The 23,365-nt window shown below is 44.6% G+C and overlaps 1 protein-coding gene across 1 annotated transcript in view; it reads left to right on the top strand.

The window, feature by feature from the left end:
* Nucleotides 1-23,365, top strand: part of LOC137367775 (PGAP2-interacting protein-like) — a 124,852-nt gene that overhangs the window by 74,261 nt on the left and 27,226 nt on the right. The window contains exons 10-13 of the mRNA XM_068028675.1: nt 5,655-5,790; nt 15,061-15,210; nt 16,672-16,816; nt 22,821-22,882. Of these exons, the coding sequence (XP_067884776.1) occupies nt 5,655-5,790; nt 15,061-15,210; nt 16,672-16,816; nt 22,821-22,882 (493 nt within the window). The remainder of the gene's footprint in view (nt 1-5,654; nt 5,791-15,060; nt 15,211-16,671; nt 16,817-22,820; nt 22,883-23,365) is intronic.

Genomic DNA, 23,365 nt, shown 5'->3' with positions numbered 1-23,365 from the left:
TCTCTGCCAGTCATGGATGAGCTGGACGTACAGCCAACAAAATCGGAACTCAGTGATGCCATTGATTCTCTAGCCAGCAGAAAAGCCTCTGGGAAGGACGGCATTGCCCCTGCAATAATCAAGAGTGCCAAGCCTGCTATACTTCCAGCACTCCACGAACTGCTTTGCCTGTGCTGGGACGAGGGTGCAGTACCACAGGACATGCGCGATGCCAATATCATCACCCTCTATAAGAACAAGGTTGACCGCGGTGACTGCAACAACCGTGGAATCTCCCTGCTCAGCATAGTAGGGAAAGTCTTTGCTCGGGTCGCTTTAAACAGACTCCAGATGCTGGCCGAGCGCGTCTACCCTGAGGCACAGTGTGGCTTTCGAGCAGAGAGCAGAGAGATCCACTATTGACATGCTGTTCTCCCTTCACCAGCTACAGGAGAAATGCCGCGAACAACAGATGCCCCTCTACGTTGCTTTCATTGATCTCACCAAAGCCTTTGACCTTGTCAGCAGACGTGGTCTCTTCAGACTACTAGAAAAGATCGGATGTCCACCAAAACTACTAAGTATCATCACCTCATTCCATGACAATATGAAAGGCACAATTCAGCATAGCGGCGCCTCATCAGACCCCTTTCCTATCCTGAGTGGCGTGAAACAGGGCTGTGTTCTCGCACCTACACTGTTTGGGATCTTCTTTTCCCTGCTGCTCTCACATGCGTTCAAGTCTTCAGAAGAAGAAATTTTCCTCCACACAAGATCAGGTGGCAGGTTGTTCAACCTTGCCCGTCTAAGAGCGAAGACCAAAGTACGGAAAGTCCTCATCAGGGAACTCTTCTTTGCTGACGATGCTGCATTAACATCTCACACTGAAGAGTGTCTGCAGAGACTCATCAACAGGATTGCGGCTGCCTGCAATGAATTTGGCCTAACCATCAGCCTCAAGAAAACGAACATCATGGGACAGGACGCCAGAAATGCTCCATCCATCAATATCGGTGACCACACTCTGGAAGTGGTTCAAGAGTTCACCTACCTAGGCTCAACTATCACCAGTAACCTGTCTCTCGATGCAGAAATCAACAAGCGCACGGGAAAGGCTTCCACTGCTATGTCCAGACTGGCCAAGAGAGTGTGGGAAAATGGCGCACTGACACGGAACACAAAAGTCCGAGTGTATCAAGCCTGTGTCCTCAGTACCTTGCTCTACGGCAGCGAGGCCTGGACAACGTATGTCAGCCAAGAGGGATGTCTCAATTCATTCCATCTTCGCTGCCTCCGGAGAATCCTTGGCATCAGGTGGCAGGACCGTATTTCCAACACAGAAGTCCTCGAGGCGGCCAACATCCCCAGCATATACACCCTACTGAGCCAGCGGCTTCTGAGATGGCTTTGCCATGTGAGCCGCATGGAAGATGGCAGGATCCCAAGGACACATTGTACAGCGAGCTCGTCACTGGTACCAGACCCACCGGCCGTCCATGTTTCCGCTTTAAAGACGTCTGCAAACGCGACATGAAGTCCTGTGACATTGATCACAAGTTGTGGGAGTCAGTTGCCAGTGATCGCCAGAGCTGGTGGGCAGCCATAAAGGCGGGGCTAAAGTGTGGCGAGTCAAAGAGACTTAGCAGTTGGCAGGAAAAAAGACAGAAGCGCAAGGGGAGAGTCAACTGTGTAACAGCCCCGACAACCAATTTTATCTGCAGCACCTGTGGAAGAGTCTGTCACTCTAGAATTGGCCTTTATAGCCACTCCAGGCGCTGCTTCACAAACTACTGACCACCTCCAGGCGTTTACCCATTGTCTCTCGAGACAAGGAGGCCAAAGAAGATTTAAGGGGAAGTTAGATAAGTCTATGAAGGAGAAGAGAATAGAGGATTAAGTCGACAGAATTGGTTCAGGAAAGATGGGAGGTTGCTCAAGTGAAGCATAAACACCTGCATAGACTTGTTTGGCTGAATGGCTTCTTTCTGTGCTGTATGTTTTAAGTAATTCTATGTTCTGTCCCTATTGCCACTCTACATGAGATCAACTAAATCAGCTTTGACTATGTATCAAACCTGTATGGAGTGTTACAACCAGGTGAACAATGTGTCTAGGGGGTCTCTTGCTGTCTTCACCTGGTCTTATTGTAACAGGGTTTATTTTTTAAACACACTGTTTTGAGCTCTCCCTTTGTGAATCCTTGTTCATGACTTTCCAATTATAAGGCAAATAACTGAGCACAAACAGGCTTTCTTTGGTTTAAAGCAGAAGGATGAAATTTATTAAACCTTAAACTTAACTCTAATACGGTTCACACCTGTGGATGTACGATGCACTCACGCTAGCATGCACACACGATATAAACATGCAAGATAGGGATGGAAAAGAGTAGAAGAGATAAGTAGAACAGTTTAAGGCAATATCTTGTTACTGTTTCTCGAGCTTGCTGTAGCCTTTGATTGAAGTTATAGTCTTGTGTTTCGTTGGGGCCCAGTAATCTTCTTAAAATTTTGTTCACGTGACAAACCTTTCTCTCTTTGAGTTTCACGTGTCTTCAATGGTTTCAGTTCCCTGAGAGATAAGTAGGCAGACAGACAGAGGAGATGTTCTTCTTTCCAGGAGAGCACACGACGTTCTGCCTGGCAATTCCTTTGTTTGGGAGTTCAAACTCAAAAAGCTCCCAGGGTGCTCAGCAGGTTAGTCATGTGACTAGTTCCTTATATGGAACAGTCTCTTCACATCCCTTGTTTGAGGCTCAAATTTCTTTGCTCCAGCCAGCTAGCCATGTGACTGAAACTAGTCTGACCACTTCTGTATATTGGAGAGCAAGTGCAGATTCAACATTGTTTGTTAACATGCATAGAAATGCAATTTTAAGTTTTAATGTTCATGTGGCGAAATAATGTGTGCCTCAGTCTTGGTAGGTGGTTGTTTGCCTGACAGAACTTGTACTCCAGCCTTACCAGACGCCACAATCCTGATGTTCCCCCTACCCACGATGTCCAACATTTGTTCCTCCAATGAGGACAGCACATGCACGAACAGTGTCCCATCTCCTGTAGCCTCCTGCTCCCTTTTATTGCGTGTGAACTTGTTCTGTAGGAAAGCAAGGGGGTTTGGCTGTGTTAGTGTAGTCAGATGTTTTTAGGACGCGCGTCAGGGTAGAGTAGTGTGCTGGTATATGAAAGCTGATGGAGGTGTGAGGAGGTGAAAAAGTAACAGTGAGGACAATAGCAACAGAGTGCTGCAGGAGGAACAGAAGGATGTGAAGTGAAGCGTGCTGCAGAGATGGGAGGAGAGTGATGGGAACGGAGGAGCGATGGGTTGTGAGTACTGGGCTATAGGCAGTGCAGAGCTAAGCTGAGAGTACTGAGAGATAATGAATTAGAACACTTGACTTGTGAGGTCTGCACTTTTTTTCAGCATTGCAGCCATCTCCTGAGAACGATGCTTTTAACATTCTCCCGCTCAGACACTTCTGCCTGTCATTATCAGTCATCTTCAGTAATCGTTACCTCCACTCTTTGAGACTGCCTTTAAATGACGTTAACAACATGAGATATTGATACCCTGTTAGTTACATAGTTATAGAACATAGAACATAGAACATAGAACATACAGCACAGAACAGGCCCTTCGGCCCACAATGTTGTGCCGATCCTTTGTCCTCTGTCAAGGACAATTTAATCTATACCCCATCATTCTCCTTTATCCATATACCTATCCAAAAGCCTTTTGAAAGTCCCTAAAGTTTCTGACTCAACAACTTCCCCGGGCAAGGCATTCCATGCCTCGACCACTCTCTGGGTAAAGAACCTTCCCCTGACATCCCCCTTATATCTCCCACCCTTCACCTTAAATTTATGACCCCTTGTAACGCTTTGCTCCACCCGGGGAAAAAGTTTCTGACTGTCTACCCTATCTATTCCCCTGATCATCTTATAAACCTCTATCATGTCACCCCTCATCCTTCTCCTTTCTAATGAGAAGAGGCCTAGAATGTTCAGCCTTTCCTCGTAAGACTTATTCTCCATTCCAGGCAACATCCTGGTAAATCTCCTCTGCACCCTCTCCAAGGCTTCCACATCCTTCCTAAAATGAGGCGACCAGAACTGCACACAGTACTCCAAATGAGGCCTTACCAAGGTCCTGTACAGCTGCATCATCACCTCACGGCTCTTAAATTCAATCCCTCTGCTAATGAACGCTAACACCCCATATGCCTTCTTCACAGCCCTATCCACTTGAGTTGCAACTTTCAATGATCTATGCACATAGACCCCAAGGTCTCTCTGCTCCTCCACATGCCCAAGAACCCTACCGTTAACCCAGTATTTTGCATTCATGTTTGTCCTTCCAAAATGGACGACCTCACACTTTTCAGGGTTAAACTCCATCTGCCACTTTTCAGCCCAGCACTGCAACCTATCCAAGTCCCTTTGCAGACGACAATAGCCCTCCTCGGTATCCACAACTCCACCAACCTTTGTATCATCTGCAAATTTACTGACCCACCCTTCGACTTCCTCATCCAAGTCGTTAATAAAAATCACAAACAGGAGAGGACCCAGAACTGATCCCTGCGGCACGCCACTGGTAACTGGGCTCCAGGCTGAGTATTTACCATCTAAGACCACTCTCTGCCTTCTATCAGTTAGCCAATTCTTAATCCAACTGGCCACATTCCCCACTATCCCATGCCTCCTGACTTTCTCCATAAGTCTACCATGGGGGACCTTATCAAATGCCTTACTAAAATCCATGTACACCACATCCACTGGTTTACCCTCATCCACTTGCTTGGTCACCTGCTCAAAGAATTCAATCAGGCTTGTGAGGCAAGACCTACCCCTCACAAAACCGTGCTGACTGTCCCGAATCAAGCAGTGTCTTTCCAGATGCTCAGAAATCCTATCCCTCAGCACCTTTTCCATCAACTTGCCTACCACCGAAGTAAGACTAACTGGCCTGTAATTCCCAGGGTTGTTCCTATTCCCTTTCTTGAACAGGGGCACAACATTTGCCACCCTCCAATCACCTGGTACCACCCCCGTCAGCAGAGAAGATGAAAAGATCATTGCCAGCGGCTCTGCAATTTCATCCCTTGCTTCCCATAACATCCTTGGATATACCCCGTCAGGCCCGGGAGACTTGTCTATCTTCAAGTTATTCAAAAACCCCAACACATCTTCCCTCCTAATGAGCACTTCCTCGAGCTTACCAGTCTGTTTCACACCGTCCTCTTCAGTAATACACCCCTTCTCATTCGTAAATACCGAAGAGAAGTACTCATTCAAAACCTCACTTATCTCTTCCGGCTCAACACACAGTCTCCCGCTATTGTCCTTGACCGGACCTATGGTCCCCCTAGTCATCCTCATATTTCTGACATACGCGTAAAAGGCCTTGGGGTTTTCTTTTATCCTACCCGCCAAGCATTTTTCATGCCCTCTCTTAGCTCTCCTAATCCCTTTCTTCAGATCCTTCCTGGCCATCTTGTATCCCTCCAGATATACATGGGCTTTTAATTAAACCGGATTCATTTGCTTGAAAACTTGCTTGCTTTAAGTCAAATAAAGGACATTTAAATACCTTTTTGACTAAAAGTTTGTGCTATATTTCAGTTGTGAACAGTAGAGCCTCTAACCTTACTGACAGCACTCTGCTTTTGATAGGTGCTGATTTAATTACCATATTGGAAAGTGATGCTTCCAAGCCATTTCTGGGAAACAATGACCTCACAATGTGGCTGGGAGAGAAACTGGGTTTTTACATGGATTTTGGTCCAAGCACAAAAGATCACACCTGGGGGTAAGTCTTTGATGATAGCTATATACAAAATTTAGTAGTTAGCACCTCAGTTTATAACTGATTCTTAAATAGTTAAATGATTGAGTGGTCCTAGGCTTCAGTTACAATGGGCACACTTTCTTACACTACTGGTGATGGTATTTTACTTATCAATTGTTTTTCAGGTTTTGATTTGGTAATAGCTTGAATTAGTGTTGAATTTTCCCCTATTTTTATCATCACCATTGATCATTACCATCAGATCAAAACTGATTATTTTGGCAGGCAAAAGGTGCACTTCTGTTAAATTTAGTTGACGATACAATATTTTCACTTTAGCTGTGAACAGTCATATTGGGTGGTGGTGAGTTGTGTTCTCACCTGCTGTAAATGTTGCTTCAACTCTGTAAATCGGGTAGAATAATATTGACCACTTTCTCTGTGATGATTAGAAACCATTACACTCATTGGCCCAGAATTTGCTGGTAAAATAATAGCGAGTTAAATCCGCAGGACATTATAAGCTGTATTTATTCTGTAAAAAAAAAACCTGAGCAATTTGTGATGAAGAAATATGCAGTGAATTGCAAATCAGCACAAATTGCTGGATAATTTGTGCCACTCTGCTGTTAGTCTTGTAAAAATGGGATCTTGCCGTCAACATCCACTTGAGTTTCAAGAATTGCTGCATTTGCACTCTTAAAACAAATTGAAGTTGCCACAAAAAATTAGGCCTGTCATTTTAATGACATAAGAACCCTTTTAATGTCCGAATTTATGTTCTTGTTCTGCTACTCAACCTCTGAGGCCTAGAAAGAGAACAACTCAAACTGTGGAATCTCATTACTGCAGGTAGTAAATTGTTCTCCAAGGTTTGTAGAATTTTAATTAAATGTTTTTCTTTTCCTTATTATCTCTTTATTCCTCTTTCTCTTAATCCAATCCTTTTCCCTCTTTATTTCTCTTTCTGTATCTAATTTGACTCAAATTCACCCTATTTCCCTCTCTGTTATTCTTCTATTTCTTTCTCTAACCTTACATTTAATTGCTTAAGGCGGTAGACTGTTGATCCCATCATTCACCAAGATCCCAGATTTCTCAGTGACCGAGTTACCAATTCTCATTTCCAGCAATTTGCAGCTGAAGGGTGAAGAAAAAAATAACAAATGGGGAAAATTCTAGGTCATTTCTTTCTCCCAGCTATAATTGTATCCAGGAGAGTACAGCTGCATAGTACAGGCAGGATTCATGACAAGCTCCAGCAAAAATATGGAAGATTTTTCATTTTGAATGAATTTGGATGCTACATGTCAGTAAAAAGATGCTGCGCAAATTTTTTTATTTTACATTCGATCGTTAAAGTGTATACACAACTGCCCATATCAAGCCAGGTTATACATTCGTAAAATTTGCTCCATAAACCTCAGGATTATTTAAAAAATTAATTGCTGCATGATAAGCTCCAAATTTAATTTCCCCAAATATCTCATTGTTCATTGGACACTTCAAAACTGGTCCTCAATCTGCCGGCTTTAATAGAAGAGCATAACCCAATATTATCTTTTGAAATTAAGAGATTCTGAGGTACAATAAACAACACTTTGGGCATGAAATACGGATCTGTAGAGCCACTGGAGCAACATGCCATGGTGGGAAGGGCACATGTGCGGGTGTCCACTGCGTGCACCAGAAGCCTCTGAACTAGTGCTGTCATGACGCCCGTCAAGCCTACCACCTGATTTGATGCTGGATTTGCAAACTTGGACCATACAGGTCCATCCACCATATTTGCTTGTCAGTCACCAAAGAACATGCATTCAGCTACAAGAGGGGCCCAGCACTAGCGTTATTTAAAGAACCAGGCAACAACTTTCAGGTAAGGTACTTTTGCCTTACTTCTGCTTAGTCTGGGTTTGTGGAGTACTGTGCCGTGGTTTTTGAGAACTGAAGCCACCTCTGCACTGTTCCTCGCCTGACTGGATGTTGGCTTCCAGACAATAAATCTATCAGTGACTTAATAGTTTTAACTTCACGGCAGGCATGGAAACCCTGACTTCTGGGTTTCCTGCTTTCCACTGGCTCCCCATTTTCCTGCCAGTTTCTCCCTTCACACTCATCATTTTCACTGCACGTTTTGGAGCTGTTTTACTCATCTTTTGCCTTTCCAGAACCTTTTCTCAGCCTGCCTGAATCATTGAATCATAGAAAGTTTACGGTACAGAAAGAGGCCACTTGGCCCATTGTGTCTGCACCGGCTGAGGGGGAAAAAAAGAGCCACCCAGCCTCTTTCAGCATTTGATCTGTAGCCCTGCAGGTTATGGCACCTCAGGTGCACATCCATGCACCTTTTAAATGAGATGAGGTCTTTTGCCTCTACCATCCTTTCAGGCAGTAACTTCCAGACCCCCACCACCCTCTGGGTGAAAAATGTTTTCTTCATCTTCCCTCTAATCCTTCTACCAATTACTTTAATTCTATGGCCCCTAGTCACTGACCTCTCTGCTAAGGTAAATAGGCCCTTCACATCCATTCTATCCAGGCCCCTCACAATTTTGTACATCTCACTCAAATCTCCTCAACCTCCTCTGTTCCAAGGAGAACAATCCCAGCCTATCCAGTCTTTGCTCATAGCTGCAACTTTCCAGTCCTGGTAACAGCCTCGTAAATTTCCTCTGTACCCTCTGTAGTGCAATTACATCCTTTCTGGAATGAGGTGACCAGAACTGAACACAGTACTCAAGTTGTGGCCTAACTAATGTTTTATATAGTTACAGCAGAACTTCCCTATTCTTATATTCTATGCCTTGGCTAATAAAGGCAAGGATTCCATTTGCCTTGTTAACTGCCTTAGCGACCTGTCCTCCTACCTTCAGGGGTCTCTCCAAGGTCCCTCACTTCCTCTCAGTATCCTCCCATTTATTGTCTATTCCTTTGCATTGTTTGACATCCCCAAATGCATCACCTCACACTTCTCTGGGTTAAATTACATTTGCCACTTTTCTGCCCACCCGACCAGTCCATTGATATCTTCCTGCAGTCTACAGCTATCCTCCTCGCTATCAACCACGCGGCCAATTTTTGTGTCATCTGCAAACTACTTGATCATTCTCCCTACATTTACGTCCAAATTGTTAATATATTATCACAAAAAGCAGGGGACACAGTACTGAGCCCTGCGGAACCTCACTGCCTTCCAGTTGCAAAAACACCCATAAACAATTATCCTTTGTTTCCTGCCACCGAGCCAATTTTGTATCCAGCTTGCCATAGTCCCCTGGACCCCATGGGCTTTTATTTTTTTAACCAGTCTGCTATGTGGGACCTTGTCAAAAGCCTTGCTAAAATCCATGTAGACCACATCAACTGCACCACCCTCATCAATCTTCCTTGTTACCTCTTCAAAAAATCAATCAAGTTAGTCAGAAACAACCTTCCCTTAACAAATCCATGCTGACTATCCTGGATTAATCCGTATCTTTCTAAGTGACAGTTTATGCTGTCTCTCAGAATTGATTCCAATAATTTGCCCATTACCAAGATTAGACTGACTGGCCTTTAATTATTCCGTATATCCCTCGCTCCCTTTTTAAAGAAAGGTACAACATTAACAAACCTCCAATCCCCTGGCATCACACCTGTATCCAGTGAGAATTGGAAAATGACGGTCAGACCTTCTGCTATTTGCTCCTCGGCTTCTTTTAGCCTGGGGTACATTTCATCTAGCCCTGGTGATTTATCCACTTTCAAGGATGCTAATTCCCTTAATGCTTCCTCTCTCCCTATGTTTATCACATACAATACTTCACACTCCTCCTCCTTACCTACAATGTCTGCATCGTCCCCCCTCTTTTTTGAAGACAACTGCAAAGTATTCCTTATGAACCATACTGACATCTTCCGTCTCCACACATAGGTTATCTTTTTGGTCTTTTATGGGCCTCACTCTTTCTTTAGTTATTCTCTTACTCTTAATATATTGATAAAACATCTTTCGGTTCTCCTTGATTTTACATGCCTACATTCTTTCATGCCCTCTCTTTGGTTTCCTAATTTCCTTTTTGATTTCACCCCTCCACTTTCTGTAGTAGTGAGTTCTCAGTGTCTGACCTTGATAGCACCCAGCACTTTCTACCTCTTAGAAACATAGAAACATAGAAAATAGGAGCAGGAGTAGGCCATTCGGCCCTTCGAGCCTGCTCTGCCATTTATTATGATCATGGCTGATCATCCTACTCAGTAGCCTGTTCCCGCTTTCGCCCCATTCCCTTTGATCCCTTTAGACCCAAGAGCTATATCTAACTCCTTCTTGAAAACATAGTGTTTTGGCCTCAACTGCTTTCTGTGGTAGCGAATTCCACAAGCTCACCACTCTCTGAGTGAAGAAATTTCTCTTCATCTCAATCCTGAAAGGTTTACCCCGTATCCTTAGACTATGACCCCTGTTTCTGGACTCCCCCACCATCGGGAACATCCTTCCTGCATCTACCCTGTCAAGTCCTGTTAGAATTTTATAGGTTTCTATGAGATCCCCCCTCACTCTCCTGAACTCCAGCGAATATAATCCTAACTGACTCAATCTCTCCTCATATGTCAGTCCCGCCATCCCAGGAATCAGTCTGGTAAACCTTCGCTGCACTCCCTCTATAGCAAGAACATCCTTCCTCAGATAAGGAGACCAAAACTGCACACATTATTCCAGGTGTGGCCTCACCAAGGCCCTGTATAATTGCAGCAAGACATCCCTGCTCCTGTACCCAAATCCTCTCGCTATGAAGGCAAACATACCATTTGCCTTTTTTACCGCCTGTTGCATCTGCATGCTTACCTTCAGCGACTGGTGTACGAGAACACCCAGGTTCACTGCATATTCCGCTCTCTCAGTTTATAACCGTTCAGATAATAATCTGCCTTCCTGTTTTTGCTACCAAAGTGGATAACCTCACATTTATCCACATTATATTGCATCTGCCATGCATTAGCCCACTTATTCAACTTGTCCAAATCACCCTGAAGCCTCTCTACATCCTGCTCACAACTCACCCTCCCACCCAGTTTTGTGTCATCTGCAAATTTGGAGATATTACATTTAGTTCCCTCATCTGAATCATTAATATATATTGTGAATAGCTGGGGTCCTAGCACCGATCCCTGCGGTACCCCACTAGTCACTGCCTGCCATTCAGAAAAAGACCCATTTATCCCTACTGTTTGTTTCCTGTCCGCCAACCAATTTTCTATCCATTGCAATACACTACCCCCAATCCCATGTGCTTTAATTTTACATGCTAATCTCTTATGTGGGACTTAGTCAAAAGCCTTCTGAAAGTCCAAATAAACCACATCCACTGGCTCCCCCTCATCAACTCTACTAGTTACATCCTCGAAGAATTCTTGTAGATTTGTCAAGCATGATTTCCCTCTCGTACAGCCATGCTGACTCTGCCCGATTCTAGCACTGTTCTCTAAGTACTCTGCTATAAAATCTTTGTTAATGGACTCTAGAATTTTCCCCACTACCAACGTCAGGCTGACTGGTCTATAATTCCCTGCTTTCTCTCTACCTCCCTTTTTAAATAGTGGGGTTACATTAGCTACCCTCCAATCTGTAGGAACTGTTCCAGACTCTGTAGAATCTTGTAAGGTGACCACCAATGCATCCACTATTTCTAGGGCCACTTCCTTAAGTACTCTGGGATGCATACCGTCAGGCCCTGGGGATTTATCGGCCTTCAATCCCATCAATTTCCCCAACACCATTTCTCTACTAATACTGATTTCCTTCAGTTCCTCTCTCTCACTAAGCCCTGTGTTCCCTGACATTTCTGGTATGATATTTGTGTCCTCCCTTGTGAAGACAGAACCAAAGTATGCATTTAGTTGGTCAGCCATTTCTTTGTTCCCCATAATAAATTCACATACCTATAGAAACTTTTGCAGTCAGTTTTTATGTTCCCCGCAAGCTTGCTCTCGTACTCTATTTTCCCCTTCTTAATCAATCCCTTGGTCCTCCTTTGCTGAATTCTAAACTGCTCCCAATCCTCAGGTCTGTTGTTTTTCCTGGCAAATTTATATGCCTCTTCCTTGGATCTAATGCTATCTCTAATTTCCAGTGTAAGCCATGGTTTTGCTACCTTTCCTATTTTACTTTTGCGCCAGACAGCGATAAACAATTGTTGTAGTTCATCCATGCTCTCTTTAAATGTTTGCCATTGCCTATCCACCGTCATCCCTTTAAGTAATGTTTCCCAATCCTCATGGCCAACTTGCGCCTCATAGCTTCGTAGTTTCCTTTACTAAGATTCAGGACCCTTGTCTCAGAATCAACTACGTCACTCTCCATCTTGATGAAGAATTCTATCATATTATGGTCGCTCGTCCCCAAGGGGTCTCGCACCACTAGATTGTCAATTATTCCTCTCTCATTACACAATACCCAGTCTAGGATGGCCTGTTCTCTAGTTGGTCCCTCAACGTATTGGTCCAGAAAACCATCCCGTATACAGCACAAGAATTCCTCCTCTATGGTATTGTGACTAATTTGATTTGACCAATCTATATGCAGATTAAATTCACCCATAATTACAGATGTTGCTTTATCGCATCCATCTCTAATTTCCTGTTTAATGCCATTCCCAACATCACCACTACAGTTTGGGGGTCTATATACAACCCCCACTAACGTTTTTTGCCCCTTAGTGTTTCTCAGCTCTACCCATACAGATTCCACATCGTCAGAGCTAATATCTTTCCTCACTATTGTGTTAATTTCCTCTTTAACCAGCAATGCAACTCCACCACCTTTTGCTCTTTGTCTGTCCTTCCTAAATACTGAATATCCCTGGATGTTCATTTCCCATCCCTGGTCACCTTGCAGCCATGTCTCCGTAATCCCGACTATATCATACCCGTTTACATCTACGTGATTAATTCATCCACTTTATTGCGAATGCTCCGCGCGTTAAGGCACAAAGCCTTAAGGCTTGTCTTTTTAACATTACTTGTCCCCTTCCCACTATGTTTCACTGTGGCCCTGTTTGATTCTGGCCCTTGATTTCTCTCCCTATCACTTTTCTTATTTCCCTTACTGTCCTTTGTTCTTGTCTTTGATTCCCCCTCCTCTGACTCCTTGCAAAGGTTCCCATGCCCCTGACATTTTAGTTTAAACCCTCCCCAACCACCCGAGCAAATACTCCCCCTAGGACATCAGTCCCGGTCCTGCCCTGGTGTAACCCGTCCAGTTTGTACTGGTCCCACCTCCCCCAGAACCGGTCCCAATGCCCCAGGAATCTAAAACCCTCCCCCTCACACCATCTCTTCAGCCACGTATTCATCCAATATCTCCTGCTATTTCTACTCTGACTAGCACGTGGCACTGGTTGTAATCCTGAGATCACTACCTTTGAGGTCCTACTTTTCAACTTACTCCCTATATTCTGCTTTTGGGACCTCATCCTTTTTTTTACCTATGTCAATTGTACCAATGTGTACCACGACCACTGGCTGTTCAGCCTCCCGCTTCAGAATGTACTGTAACCGCTCTAAGACATCCTTGACCCTAGAACCAGGGAGGCAACATACCATCCTGGAGTCTCTTTTGCGGCCACAGAAACGCCTATCTATTCCCCTTACAATTGAATCCCCTATAACTATTGCATTCCCACACTTTTTACTCCTCCCTTGTGCAGCAGAGCCAACCGTGGTGCAACAAATTGGGCTGTTGCTGCTTTCCCCTGAGAGGCCATTCCCCCCAACAGTATCCAAAGCAGTATATCTGTTTTGCAGGGGAATATCCACAGGAGATTCCTGCACTGCCTGCCTAGTCCTCTTGCTCTGCCTGGTGGTTACCTATTCCCCTCCTGCCTGTGGGGTCTGAGCCTGCGGTGTGACCACCTCTCTATACATGCTATCCACAATACTCCCTGCCTCATGGATGCTCCACAGTGTCCCTAGCTGCCACTCCAACTCCGAAACCCGGGTTTCCAGGAGCTGCAGCTGGAGACACTTCCTGTACACATGCTGGTCCTGGGCACTGGAATTATTCTCGGCTTCCGACATGGAGCACGAGGAGCACACCACGGCTTTGAGCTCTCCTGCCATGATTTAACCCTTTAAATTAAATTAAACCTTCTGGAAGATCTTAATGTCCAATAATATCAGTTACTCTAGGGCCCTTCTTCCCTGGTCCTCGTTACCACAGAACTCCCTAAAAAAAAACACTATTTACTATATTTGAAATCAACTTTAAACTTTTCTTACCTGAGATACTTACCCAGCTACTTAGAGCTATTCCCTAACAGCTGTGACTCACCAACCAATTGCCTTTCAGCTCTCCTGGGACGTCACTGTTGGCTTTTTTTTTCAAAACTCAGGCGCGCTGCCGCTGCACTTTTAAACTCTGCCGGTCTCACTTGGTCTCGCTCCTTCCTGCTGCCACTGCACTTTTAAACTTTTAGTTTAGAGATACAGCACTGAAACAGGCCCTTCGGCCCACCGAGTCTGTGCCGACCATCAACCACCCGTTTACACTAATCCTACACTAATCCCATATTCCTATCACATCCCCACCTATCCCTATATATTTCCCTACCACCTACCTATACTAGGGGCAATTTCTAATGGCCAATTTACCTATCAACCTGCAAGTCTTTGGCATGTGGGAGGAAACCGGAGCACCCGGAGGAAACCCACGCAGACACAGGGAGAACTTGCAAACTCCACACAGGCAGTACCCGGAATTGAACCCTACCGGTCTCACTCAGTCTCGCTCCTTTCCGCTGCTGCTGCACTTTTAAACCTGCCGGTCTCACTCAGTATCTTTCCAGATGAAAAATTTTTTATTTAAGTATTACTATATTCATTGGGTGTCTCTTTATCGTAGCAATTAGCATCTCTGATCTTTGACCTTTACCTGTTGTTGTTTCTGTCCCTCTGTTTTAGGCAATCCTATGAGTGTTCCAATAGCTTTCTTTTCCAGTGCTGATGAAGGGTTTTTACCAAAGATATTAATCTAACTACTGCCTTCTACAATACTGATAGGCTGACTGTGCATTTCCAGGATTTTCTAGTTTATTTCAAATTTCTAGCATTTGTGTCTTTTTCTTTTCACTGCTTTTTAAAAAAAAAAGATGTTAGTGTTCTTGAAACTGCTCAATGTTGTGACTCTTGCATATGGTGCAATGGCAACATTTGTATTAAGTTCAAATAATTGATTCTCTGGTTAACAATGTTCCAGTCAAAATGAATGTACAGCTACCTACTTGTCCTGAATTCTCATTCATTTCTGATGTTTAGGACAATGGTTTTGTCGAGGTATCCTATAGTTCAGTCCATGCACCATCTTCTTCCATCCCCACAAGGAGAGCTTGCTCCTGCCATTTCAATGACTGTCAACATTTCGGGGAATCTCGTGGACTTTGTTGTTGCTCACTTTGGCAATGATGAGTAAGTGAATTTTCTTACATTTATTTAACAACTTAAGTGTTCCCCTCCCCTATTTCTATATCTTTCTGTATTTCAGGGCATTGCTATATAATCCCAAATGTTTTAAAGGGAGATCCCCTGTATACTTAATAGTCATTGCTTGTTCTTGTGTCTTTTTTAAATTGTTAATTTATTAACTACCTGAGAGAAAATATTTTACGTTGAAAATTATTGTTGCCAATGTTGTATAAGTGGCTAATCTGTTCATATATCATATTCCCCTCTTAGCTACTTGAGCAGAGGGTGTTCACCTTTTTGTTTTAAAATTGTGGAGAGGAATTTGATACAAATGTATTAGTATTTTGGATATATAATTTCTGCCCTTTTGTGTTGAATCCTGTGCATCATAAAGTCTCATTTCACAGATATGAATGCGCATATTGGATTGCATACCACATTCTTGTTAGTAGAGCAAAATTTTTGATGTTGCTGAATAAGGATTTTACAAAAGAGCCTCATTCCCTTCTCCTCTATCCATTTGACTGTCAGTTGAGGGGATGTGGGAAGGGTGAGAATAGAAACCTTTCCTCAAATTTTCCTTTGCAGTCAACAACTTGCATTTATATAGCACCTTTAAAATAATAAAACATATTAACGTGCTTCACTGGGGCATTATCAAACAAAATTTGACATTGAGCTATATAAGGACATATTGGGTCAGGTGACTGAAAGCTTGGTCAAAGAGGTAGGTTTTAAGGAACATTTTAGAGAGAAGTAGAGAGACAGAGGTTTAGGGAGGGAATTACAGAGCTTGGGGCCCAAGCAGCTGAAGGCATGGCTGCTAATGGTGAAGATATAAAAATCAAGGATGCCCAAGAGGTTGGAATTGGTGGAACACAGGGATTTGAGTGTTGTAAGGCTGGAAAAGAGGGAGGAGCAAGGTCATGGATGGATTTGAAAACAAGGGTGATAATTTTAAAATCTAGGCATTGCCAGACCAGGAGCCAATGTGGGTTAGTGAGCACAGGGCTGATAGGTAAACAGGACTTGTTGAGAGTTGGGGTACAGTCAGCAGGGTTTTGGATGAACTTTAGTTTATGGAGGATGCAAAGTGTGAGGCTGACTTGGAGACCATTTTACTCCACTTAAGCAGTTTGTTTTCCTCTATATTCCTCTTTTTCCCCCCTTCCCCAAGGATTGGACACGTATGTCAGCTTACCTTCAGTACCTCACGCTAGTAGGCATTCATCAAATGGGAGACTAAATAGTGGATGTCAGCAAATCATTTAGCCATGGGGCCATCATAGCCAATCCAGACCTTGCCCTCACCATAGATGCAAACATGCAATTTGCAGTAGTATAACAGGAGGGGGGGAGCTATTGTCTTTTGATAAAGACTCCAAAAAGTTGTATTTTTTCAGATTTCAACATTTCAGTTGTTCTTGTATTACAAGATTTCCTCAACTTATATGCTTTTGCCAGGGATGAATTAGACAGGAAGTTGCAGGCACAGTATATTTCTAATTTGCTGAAGGAAATCCCGCAGCCTCTTGTATTTCTGGGTTACATTACTTCTGAACCTGGCTCCAGAGACTACAAACAGATTAGAAAAATTGGAAATGTAAAGGTAAGAGCACATTCATGAAAGTGAACCAAGTGTTAAAGCATGACATCACTCTCAGCATTATGTTCTAATGTTTTAGTTTAAATTGTTACACTGTAGTCTCTATTACAAAGGGTGTACCAACTTGCCAATGTTCAGATGTCTGATACATGTATAATGACCTAAACCTATCAAACGTGAAATAGTCCTTTGAAATAAAAGCTGCAAAATCCTGATTCTAAAGTACATTGAGGCACCTTATTTATACATGCCTGTTTATAACCAGCAAAACCAAAAATGAGCTAATCTTAGATTGTTTCTAATTAAGTAAGCTATTAACCAGTTTCGACTTTGGCTCGTTTACCATTATATTTGAAGTATATTATTCTATCAAAGAGTAAACCTTAAAATATTAAAAGAGTGGGTTTGAAGGAAATTCATGTGTTTTTTATTTTTTTTTAAATATTTTAACAGGCATTGGGATACCCAATTTTGTTGGATGAAAATTCAGACACAGTGGAGAAAAACAATACTTTTTTTTAACAGATTTTGAGTTCACTGTCACAGCTGGCTCATCTGACACACCATCCTTGATTATAATAAAAGCAAAATACTGCGGATGCTGGAAATCTGAAATAAAAACAAGAAATGCTGGAACCACTCAGCAGGTCTGGCAGCATCTGTGAAAAGAGAAGCAGAGTTAACGTTTCGAGTCAGTTCTGAAGAAGGGTCACTGACCCGAAACGTTAACTCTGCTTCTCTTTTCACAGATGCTGCCAGACCTGCTGAGTGGTTCCAGCATTTCTTGTTATCCTTGATTATAATCCTTTCTGTGATTGCAACATTTAAGAGATGTGACCTAAACTTAGAATGTCTATAAAATAGAAGTAGTTGAACTTACAGGGTCAAATCTATCGAATGGCATTGTACAAAGGACTAGTCTGATTGTTTTAGATTTAAAACATTTATGCACCTAACCTGAATGAAAACATTAAATGCTGAGGGAGGTGGGGTTCACAAATTTGCAAGCAGTCTAGCTGTCCATTGAAGTAAAAACAGAAAATGCTGGAAATATGTAGCAGGTCTGGCAGCATCAATGGAGAGAGAAACAGTTACCATTTCAAATCTGTGACAGTTCTGATGAAAGATCACAGACCTGAAACATTGGCTGGAATTTTACCTGCAAAATGGCATCCTCTGAGACGGCCGAGGCTAAAAATGGCGGGCGATGACGTCGGGTTGGGTCCCCGACATCATGACGCCCAAACCCCATTTGACGCAGGTTGGATGGTGGGCAACATTGAGGCACTGTTCGCCATCCGCTTTGCAACAATTAAGGCCCAATTGAGGTAGTCAAAAATCCAATTGACAGCCATTTTACGTCTGCTAAACAAGTTGAAGGGGGAGTTGGGAACCCGGCAGCTTTAAAAGAGCGGCAAGCAGTGTATCTGTGGAGGAGTTGGAGGTACTGGTTTTTTTCATTATTCTGTGATATTTCTGTGTACTATTTTTAAGTTTGGGGTTGTTTCTGCTGGTTCACCAGGGTTCATGTGAGTGTTAGTTACTCCTGGTCTGGCCACAGCAGCACTGATTTATTTTGTGTAGGGGAGGGGCATTGTGAGTGCCTGTCCTTGCAGCAGGCTGCTAATACCTGTCCTCATAACATCTCTGGGACACCACCGCTATGGGAATTGTCCACTCTGGAGGCAGCTTATCAGTGAGGAAGACTACACCACAAGGAGGGACAGGAAGGTAACTGGCCAGGGAAATCAGCAACCTGCTGGCCAAGTGCAGCCTGGTAATGGGAGAGGGGCAGAAGGTCACAGAGTGCGCTGGGTGCAACCACCTGTGAGGAGACGAGCCTACTGCCCACGTTTGACTTTCTGCAAATGCAAGAGTGGCAGTGCCAAAGAAGACTGCGCCTGTCCCGAGTGATTGTCACATCTCTGGCATGGATGTCACTTCCAACTGCGTGGGTGGCCATCCAATGCCGGTTGCACTGAAGCTAACAGTTGCTCTGAATTTCTATGCAACAGGCTCCTTCCAGGCTTCATCAGGAGACATGTGCGGAGTCTTGTAATCACCAGGGCATCTCTGCATTAAGATGGTAACTGATGCCATATTCAGGCGTGCCAACCATATGATCAAGTTCCAGACAGACGCCGCCAGTCAGGCCGAGAGCGCCAGAGGCTTCAACGCCATCGGTGAGTTCCCCATGGTCCAAGGCATAATTGACTGCACTCTTATGGCCATTAGAGCGCCTACAGGTCAGTCAGGGACCTTCATTAAGCGAAAGGGGTTTCACTCAATGAATGTGCAACATGTCTGTGACCACCGTAAGGGTATATTGCAGTTGTGTGCTCATTATCCTGGAAGCAGTCACAATGTATTCATTCTCCGGAACTCCAGGTGCCAGCATTATTCAGTCCTCCTGAATGCTTGCAAAGATGGATACTTGACGACCGGGGTTATCTACTGAAGATATGGCTGCTAACACTGGTGAGGAACCCACGGAATGAAGCAGAGGAATGGTAAATGCGAGCCATGCGACCACCAGAGTGACCATAGAGCAGACCACAGGTCTTCTGAAAATGAGATTTAGGTGTCTCGATTGTTCAGGTGGTGCCCTCCAGTACTTGCCAGCAAGGGTATCTCGGATTGTTGTCATCTGCTGCGCCTTAAATAACCTGGCGATGGAGAGGGGGGAGACCTTGGAGGATGAGGACATTGTTCAGTGCGAGGTATCCTCAGACGGGGTTGGTAATGAGGCTGAGGAAGAGGGGGCGCAGCCACCTGAACAGCAGGGGGAGGGAGCTGGAAGTTTGCGGGAGTTAAGTGCAAGGGAGGCCCAGGAGGCTCCAATACTCGGGCGTTTCTCTTGAAAAGAGGCTCATTACCCAGAAACTGACATGTCAGTCTGAAATGAGGCATTCACATGAGCTGGAAGCACAGAGGCACTCACCTTCAGGGGGAAATCTCAGCTGCTACGTCCCACCTTTCCCTCAAATATCACATGGCCCGAATATGCCACCTCCCCAAGTATTCTTCTCATGCAGAACAACCAGATCGCCTAAAACATCAGCATTGACTTGTGACAGATGAAAATGCTAATTGAAAAGTTTAATAATTTTTTGAGAGTTATAACAGCAAATAAATATTTACAAATCGCACCAGTAACCCCATAGTGCAGTTTTGTGCTTTTTATTTGATACATTTGTGAGTGCTCACAAGTGTGGACGACCCCCGCTGCCAGCCACAGCAGAGGCAGATGGCTATTCAGGCTGCCCCGTTGCTTTGGATAACTTTGGTGGCCGTCCTCAGCCTGCCTCAGGCTGTGCGGGCCTCGGCGTGTTGAGGTGACCCTGAGCAGTCACAGGAACACCCTCTGACACCCTGGGATTATGCGGTGCTGATGTCACTGGCAGAGGGGACAAGGAGCTCCGGAGCTCCCATATGAGAGGAGCCCCCATATGAATTCTGCTGCTGCTTCTGTGCCCTCTTAAGGCTCAGTTCGGCCTCTCTGCTGACCTCAGAGGGATGAGCAGCTTACAGATGTCGCAGGTGCCTCATAGACAGATCTCTAAGTCATCAGTCCATGAAGCTCACTCTCTGTAAGGTTCTGCAGGGCCTCCAGGATCGGGCCCTCCACAGCAGCCACCAATCTGTCAATGGAGGAAGCCAGATGCACAGAGGACAGGGACTGTGCATTACTCATGGCCTGGATAGACATCTCCACAATCCGAGCCATAGCATGCAATGTCTCTGGTAACTCCGCCAGATCTCCACGCACCGCACACTGCACCTGCAGCATCTGCCACCAAATAAATGTCAGCAGAGGCTCATCATCAGCATGGGGCTCTGCACTGGCCTGGCCTCCCACAATCCTCCGAGTGTCAGAGGCATCGGCCAGTACTGCCTCTGGCAGCTGCTCCGGCACCTGTGTGGTGCTGGCAGCAGATTGTGACCATGAATCCTAGGAAGTACACATCCCAACCGAGGAGAATGTCTCTGAGCTGGCGCTTGGTGCAGGGAGAGGATGTGAGGCTGCACTTTCTGAGGTCCGCTCCTTTTCCTTAGAGGTGGACGGATGTACCCTGGAAACGCTGTCTGGCCACTGCTGTGTTTCACCTGCAGGGAAATCAGAATGATCAGTTGTGATCAACACTTCTGACATGTTATACACGGCAGTGTGGGCACATGTGTGATTTTGAGCTTGCAAGCAACCTTCATTGCTTGAAGCAATCGCCTTTCGCCTCACCACCCCCGTCCCGCCCCACCCCGCCCCACATCCCCCTCGACCACACTCTGGGGAACCCACCCTCCTGTCCAGGTACTCTGGCCTCACCATCGGCTACTGAGCATTCTCCGTCCTCCCCTGCAAGCATCAATGCCTCCTCCTTCACTCTGGTGAGAAAGGCGAGGTTGCCCACCCTGCCACCAGTCCGGGCCCCCTCTCAGGCATTCTGTGCCCTCTTCTCCTGTGAAGACACAAGGCAATTAGTTCAGTCCCTTGACTTGAAAGAGCACCCACTCACCCCTTGGGCTGAATGCTGCATCTGCAACCAATGCCATTGAAGTACACGGATGGCACACCTCTGGACCATTGTGTGTCTCAGATGTGCCCAGTATACGGTCCATGACAGGGCTGCAGCCATTCACTGCAGATGGATGGCTTCAACTTTGCAGCATCAACACCCATTGACCCTCCCGTATCAGTTTAAAAACTGCAATGACTGCGGAATACCCCTTACCCTGGCAGAGCGCAGAAGGTCATTGACTCGCTTGCGTCATTGGAGCCACATCCTCCTCACTACCCCGCGGCTGCTGATCTCCTCCGCTACCTCCAGCCTTGCCTTTTTGCTGACTTGGGGAGATCTTCTCCTTCTTTCTGATGGGAAGAGGACCTCCCGCCTTGCCTCAGCCGCCTGGAGGAGGACATGCAGGGAGTCCTCTGAGAACCTGGGTGCCATGCGGCTACATCTCCCTTCCATTGCCGCAAGTGGGTTCTGATGTGTCTCTGCTTTATTAGAAATTACTGGTTGGGTGGGCCGTTTAATTCTTGCCCCACTCCTTTCACCCTCAGGCTGTTGTATTCCTTTTTGCAATATGCTGGTACTCCAAACAAGATGTTTGCTGCAGGTAAGCCTCTCAGAGCCACTGAGGTTGCTGAAAGCCCTTTTAAATAGCTTTCAGAACCCTATTCTGGCTCTAGCCCCACCCCTCCTGACGCTCACTCTCCTGCCCGCGTGTACCCTTTTCTGAGCGAAATATGGCGCCGAGCTGCTAATTGGATGGTTAGCATGCGATAGCGGCAGCAGCTAGGCGCGAAGTGGGAGCGACTTCTGCACCCGCTTCTGCCTCCCAAAACACGGAGCCGACGAGAAAGGTAAAATTCTGGCCATTAACTAAGATTCCCACCTGTGAGTCCCCACTGCAGGCATGGGTCTTGAAAAAAAATTACCCGTATCTGGAATGGTTACAACTTGCTCAAGAAAACCATACAGCAACTCCACCACAGTCTGTGAAGAGGACAGACAGACAATGTATTGGGCACATACCTTTCTTTAGAACTTAAAAATAAGGGACAGATAGGCATATTAATAGGATTCATAGAAAAAGGTGGAGAAATATATACATACAATATTCCTATTTTAAAAAGCAAACTGGCAAACAGAGAGAAATAACTTTATTGAACCTTGATTTGGAAAAGTGATTACATTTTAACTTCATTTATTGTGGAACATGTAACGAGTGAATATAATGAGAAATATATCAAATTAGTAAATGTATGTAATTCAATTCTTGCAAACATCTGTTAGCAAAATCTAGAAAGTGCATTTAATGTGCTTGTGAATCAGTAGATTATAGTGAAAAAGCAGCCATTACGAGGTTGCTGAAGAGCAAGTAAACAATTTATTAAAATTAAAACCATTTTTAAAGAAACTGGAGTAAAATAAAATGGGCTGTTTGTATTACATTATATTAAACCTCTTTCCAAAAACATTTTCCTCGATCATTTTTCTTTTAGGATATAGATCACAGTGATCCACACAGATGGTGCGAATACATAATGTACCGTGGACTAATAAGGTTAGTTGCAATACTTTGGCATAATCGTTGTGACCAGTTATCTACTAAGAGTGAAGAATAAGCACTTTGCTCATGGATAATGTCACATGCATAATTTCTAAAAATCATGTAGCTTGTGTGTCAGTCGTCAATCTGTTTGCAGCTGCATTGCCATCTCGAAGAGAAATTTGCAGTGACTAGGAATAAAATGGCAAAATATACTGCTGAATGCTTCACAATCGCACCCAAAACATTTTGTGCAAACAGATTTATGCTTGCTTCTGAATTACATTTATGAATGTTTAAGATATGATTTATTTATATGTTACCAGTGAAATAGGATTCTGTAACAACAGCAGCAGTGAGGCTGCACCTGGAATATTGTCTGCAATTCTGGTCCCCTTGCCTGAGGAAGGATATACTTGCCATGGAGGGAGTGCAGCGGAGGTTCACCAGACTGATTCCTGGGATGGTGAGATTCTCCTATGAGGAGTGATTGAGGAG

The sequence above is a fragment of the Heterodontus francisci genome, chromosome 1 (genome assembly GCF_036365525.1).
Source record: "Heterodontus francisci isolate sHetFra1 chromosome 1, sHetFra1.hap1, whole genome shotgun sequence".
NCBI lineage: Eukaryota > Metazoa > Chordata > Chondrichthyes > Heterodontiformes > Heterodontidae > Heterodontus > Heterodontus francisci.
This window is presented reverse-complemented; position numbering and strand designations above follow the sequence as displayed.